At 48.6% G+C, this 5,850-nt stretch overlaps 1 protein-coding gene across 1 annotated transcript in view; it reads right to left on the bottom strand.

Annotated features, from left to right (window-relative positions):
• The window catches only part of LOC103269564 (neuron navigator 1-like), a 97,856-nt gene that overhangs the window by 4,041 nt on the left and 87,965 nt on the right, over positions 1-5,850 (bottom strand). The window contains exon 6 of the mRNA XM_021717115.1: positions 3,499-3,601. Coding sequence (XP_021572790.1) covers positions 3,499-3,601 — 103 coding nt within the window. The remainder of the gene's footprint in view (positions 1-3,498; positions 3,602-5,850) is intronic.

The raw sequence follows: 5,850 nt of genomic DNA, 5'->3' as shown, positions 1-5,850 counted from the left end.
TTGTTTTCTTTCTTTCTTTCTTTTTTTTTTTTTTTTGAGATGGAGTTTCAATGGGGGTTATGTTAGTTTATTTTTACTGTAAAATTCTCACGTGTTAACTACTTATGATTTGACCTTGCCTCATGTTGAAAAAGTATCCGTTTTGTTCTTCGAGAAGCTGTGACATCAAGAAACCCTAAAAGCCTATATTAGAATCATAGCCTTCAACTTTTTACATGTGAGAGTTGGGACAGGATTGGAGTTAGCTCTTTCCATGATTTGCCCAATGTAGCTCTTGCTCTCCTGTGCTTCTCACACAATTTTTTCCACAGTTGAACTGATTTCTTAGTGTTCATAGCAGCAGTTAACTGTTATAACCTGTCCTCTAGAAAGGACATAATGAATTTCTTTTTTTAGCCATTACTTCTATGGGAAAGTTGCTTTTGATCTATTGTTTAAATTGAACTTCTATGGCTAATTTAGGTACCACATTATTTATTGCCTGTTAAATGTCCACAATGTCTTAGCTGTGTCACAGTGAGTAAGGTACTTCACTTTACCTTTCTGTATCTTGTATATTATAAAATGCAATATTAGATCGTTTCTAGAGTTCTTTCCAACTCATATGTTTTGATTTTTCTGATCCTAATATTTGTGATCAAGTAGTTAAATATAGCTGCTTGTTATATATATCTTTTTTCAGTTTCCTTAAAAATAATTCACTTTAGCCAGGCTCAGTGGCTCAGCCTGTAATCCCATGCTTTGGGAGGCTGAGGTGAGTGGATTGCCTGAGCCCACGGGTTCGTGACCCGCCTGGGCAGGCAAGACCTCATCTCTACAATAAATCAAAAAATTAGCCGGGCGTGGTAGCATGTGCCTGTAATTCCGGCTACTCGGAAGGCTGAGGCGGAAGGATCGCCGGAGCCCAGTGGGTCGAGGCTGCGGTGGCCAGGAGCGGCCACGGCACTCCAGTCTGGGTAACGGAGTGAGACTCCAACTCAAAAAATAAAAAAATAAAAATAAATAAATAAACTCTGCATTAAAAAAAAAAAAAGTAAAAGAGACATTAAAAAAAAATCAGGGAATCATTGTTTTGACTATTAAAGTGTGGAAAAGGAATAATATAAACCAAAGTCTAAGAGAGGAAGTGGCTTTGGGTCCACAGTAAACAAAAAAACGAGCTTCAGGGCTCTTGGTTTCTTTCCGGTAAAGAAAGATAGAAGACAGGGGACCAGGCCCTCCCTCCAACTCAGACAGTTTTATGCAAAAGGCCTTATTTAGGCCTGCCCTTCCCCACCAGAAGCAGAAGACAAATGGTGCCTGCCTAACTGGGGGGCCTGGGGGCTGGCTGCTCAGCGTCAGTGGCACCAGGAAGCTGGAGCTGCTACTTCTGCCCTTCCCTGTGGGTGAGTCATTTGGGGTGTGACCCTCTCAGCAACTAAGCACTTTCTGGCTTCTTTGGCATGAGGCTAGCGGGTGACTGGGTGCTGAGAGATGTTCCAACAGCTCCCTTGGATGGGAGGAAGAAAGATGTTCCAGATTTTATCCACTGGGTCCCTAAAGTGATGAACTAAGCTGTGCCAGTCCCACTTGGTTTCCTGCTCAGGATTTGGGGCTATGAGGGATGGAGATGGGGGACAGATGGAAGGGGTCCTGAGCCCTCCCATCCACTTTTTTCTGAGACCTTGATCACCTCCCCTTTCAATAGTGAAGGTCCTGCAGGCCTGAGCAGAGATAATCCCAGAGAGTAGGAACTTTGGTTTATCTTATCATTTAAAATATCCTAGATGTCTGGGAGTAGGGGCTGAGTGTCTGAGAGGGGGTATGGGGTGGGGTAGGGGAGAAACAGTGCAAGGAAGGAGAAGGGTAGTCTAAGTCGGAAGAACTAGAGCCAATGGATGACAGACCATGAAGACCAAGTATAGTTCCTAAGTGCAGTCACTGCGCTCCCACGGTGCAGTGGGATGATTGAGAGGTGGTGAGTTTTCTGCCGTCGGAAGTATGTAAATGTGTCTGGACACTGCTTGGTTTTCTGTCACTGGAAGTATGTAAACGTGTCTGGACACTAGTTGGTTTGGCCACACACTGGGTTAGGTAAAGCTCTTTTCCATTGCCCTTATGTCCCAACTGTGTCCTCAGTTTTTCAACCTTAGGAGATGGGGAAGAATCACTTCCAGTCCAACTGGGGGAATTTCCTATCCCTCAAACAGCCTTCCTGTCCCACACCCCCCATGATTTCCCAACCCTGGCTGTCTGTTCTCCCTCCCTCTACCCCCAGAGCTTAGCCCAGCCCTCTACCCTCCTTGGAGCTGACAGCATGAGCTCATCTGGGCAGCCCAAGGAGCAAGCATGGGAAATTCTGAGTCACAGCAGAGGCTGTGGCCAGGAGGTTGCTCCAGAGAGAGGTGCTGTGGGAGGGGTGCATGCCCCGCGCAGCTGGAGGCTGAGGTCTCTGCAAGGAGTGAGCTGGAGGGACACACCTACAGGGCATGGAGCTGGGTGACACTGTGTGGGCCCTGCTGAGCACTCAAGTCTTCCTCAGGGACTAGAGGAAGAGGCAAGAGGGCACCTAATTGACAGAGTCCAGGTGTGGAGAAGAGCACCAATTCTAGAATCCAAAACAATATAGACTTTGGAACAGGAGGGGAGCATTTAGTAACCCACTCTTGAGAGGTGAGGAGACAGAGACCGAAGGAGGAAAAGTGAGAACCGAAGATCATGCACTGAGTAATGTAATGGCTTCTGCTCCCAATCCCCAGGCTAGAGACTTTTTCTTTTCTTTTCTTTTTTTTTGAGTTAGAGTCTCACTCTGTCATCCAGGGCTGGAGTGCAGTGGCATGCTTTTTGGGCTCCGGCGATCCTTCCACCTCAGCCTTCCAAGTAGCTGCAACTACAGGTGCCTGCTACCATGCCCAGCTAATTTTTCATTTATTATAGAGACAAGGTCTCGCCAAGTTGCCCGGGTGGGTCTCGAATCCTCGGGCTCAGGAAATTCACTCTCCTTGGCCTCCCAAAGTGCTGGGATTACAGGCTGAACCACCGAGCCCGGCCTTTTTTTTTGAGTTGGAGTCGCACTCCATTGCCCAGGCTGAAGTGCAGTGGTACACTCACAGCCACCCCAGCGTCAACTTGCTGGGCTCAGGTAATTCTTCTGCCTCAGCCTTCCAAGTAGCCAGAACTATAAGCGAGGGCTACCATGCACGGCTAATTTTTTTGATTTAGTGTAGAGATGAGGTCTCACCAAGTTGCCCAGGCTGTTTTTGAATCCGTGGACTCAGGCAATCCGCTCACCTTGGCCTCCCAAAGTGCTGGGATTCCAGGCTTGAGCTACTACGCCCAGCCTAGAGACTTTCAAGTTGATTTGCTTAAATAAAATTTAATGCTCAAGCACAAGCAGATACAAGAGAAAACCAAGCTTCTTTTATTGGGATGAATGGACTCTCCTCTCCCCTCAGCTCCGTGGAGCTCCGAAGAACCTTGCATGCAGTGGACATAACTCCCTCTGCAGCTCGAGCTTACCTGTGAGACACCTGGGACCCTCGCAGGCTGGACATGGTCTCTTCCAGGTTCTGTCGAAGATCTAGGACATTCTGCACTGTCCTTTTTCTCTGGGACTCTGGGTCTGAGAGGGAGAGAAGAAAGAGCTGGGTGAGTGAAGGACTTACTACTGGGTGCCTGGGGAGGTCAGAGAAATGGAGACTGACCATATGCCCAGGAGGCCGGTCCCCAGGGCATGCTCTTCACCTCTCCCCTTCCTCCTCAGTGACAATCAGCAGAACTGGCCCTCTCAAAGGTCCTGGCAATGTGCCCCGGAGCCCTCTGGAGCTCACACCCTGGCAGGGGCTGCAGGCCTGGCCTTCTGTGACTGTGCACTCCTTTCAGATCCCCCAAAGTAACTGCCTTTACCTCTGACTTTGATTTGAGGAAACCCTGCTTCTCACAGAAGAGGTTATGGTCAAGGTTTCTCATGGTTGAAATCAGCTGGGACATTTGCCTGAAACCCCCTCTCCAGTAGTGGGCTGGTAAATGTTTAACGACTGGTTCTTGGAAGAAAGAGACACTCTGGTGTGTCATGTTTGTCAAATACTCCTACCATGGCCACTTTCAATCTACCAACATGATGTCACCGACCACAGAGTTAGGAAGAGATGCTAATAATTGGTTTTGGGAAGCTGGTACACGCCAGTGTCAGCACACTTGAGCCCCAACCAGACACCGGCTGGAAACATCTGGGGTTGCTCTATGGAATCCAGGGAAGACGGCTCAGATAGAGCCTCCTAACGATGAGGTGGCTGGCGGGGAGGTGGAGGAGTGAGCAGCCAGCTTCTACAGCATGAACTGAGCTCTGAGCATCCCCACACAAGTGGTGCAATCCTGAGTGAGGAGGATGCATGAGTGTAGCCCCCACCCTCAGAATCCCAAAGGACTAGGGGTCATTTCATTCAACCTTGGTTTCTAGGCAGGATGATATTAGCCTGGACAGATACGAATCTACAACAGAAAACAGGGTGAAAATCATCCAAATGACTAAGAGGTGCCTGAGCATGAAGGAACTGGAAGAACTTTCTCCTTTCCTTTGATCCATCTAATACATCTTTACCAAACACATACTTTGTGTCAGTCACCATGCTGGCCCCGAGGATAGTATAATGACGAGGACCTGGCCCTGCCCCATGTTTTAACTTTTACTTTGGGACCTAAAGTCACTGAATAGAGTCAGATACCCCAACGCCTCCCTGAGAGACAACAGGCAGGAGAAAGTAAGAAAGATGATGACGAAACAATAGAGAAAGTCCAAGAATTCTGCCTCTCCAGGCGACTTTCCCTTCCCCCGCAGCCCCAAATCCTCTGCTGCAAGCCAAACTGCCCCCTCATCCCTCCTCCACCCACACGCTCAGCAGGAGCGGAGGTTCTTTAGCTGCCAAAGGGAACATTTCTGAATCCCTTCAAAAGGTATTTTTCCCACCCAAGACTAAGCTCAGGCTGGCTGGCAGGCAACTGTCTGACTGTCGGCAAGCAGAGGCTGGCTAGGGTGGGCAGGGAGAAGGCTGCACTGCCCTCTCCAGAGCCTCATGGACGCTTTTTCTGAGGACCAGCTCCATACCCAGGCCCAGCCATCCCTTCCCTCACCTCCCCACCATCCTCTCATGGTCAGCGCCATGTGTCCCGGCCTACATGCTGATGGCAAGGAGCAGGGACAAATGGCAGGCTTCTGTGCCAGTGGCCTAAGCTCTGTCCCCAGTCCTGGCACCAATTCTATGATGGCCAATGCCTATTTATCCTGGCAAGAGTCATTTTGCAAGCTGCTCCGTGGCTTCAGCTGATGGTTTGGCATGAAGCACAGACAGGGTCAGAAAGTGTACATACATATTTTGAAGTTCAGTTCGAGAATGTGGGGACCAGGAACATAGTGCCAAGTGTGGGTTTCTGGGCCGGGGTGATGCTTTCCATGGGCTTGGCAGAGATGAAGGACAGGTGGGTAACCAAGAGTGACTCAGAGATTTCTGTGTGTGCCAGACCCTTTCCATGCATCATCTACTTAAATCCTTTCATGGCTGGGAGATTTGTGCTACTATCCCATTTTACAGATGAGGAAACTAAGACTCAGAGAGAAAAGTAAACCGCCCGAGGTCACATGCCCAGCATGTAGCACAGGGCAGAGTCAAGCCCTGGAAGAAACTCATATTTCTTTTGATATATCACAGGGCATCTCTGCACCACTAGCATGAAGCACAGTGACTGTATATAGAAGGTACTTAATAAACATTTTAAGAATGGATAGATACTACAATTTTTTTAAATTAAAAAAAATGTAAGCCGGGCTCGGTGGCTCAGCCTGTAATCCCATGCCTTGGGAGGCTGAGGTGAGTG

The sequence above is a fragment of the Carlito syrichta genome, unplaced genomic scaffold (assembly GCF_000164805.1).
Source record: "Carlito syrichta isolate Samal-C Ts95f unplaced genomic scaffold, Tarsius_syrichta-2.0.1 Scaffold309294, whole genome shotgun sequence".
NCBI lineage: Eukaryota > Metazoa > Chordata > Mammalia > Primates > Tarsiidae > Carlito > Carlito syrichta.
Note: the sequence above shows the minus strand (reverse complement) of the source record. Positions and strands in the feature narration are given on the sequence as shown.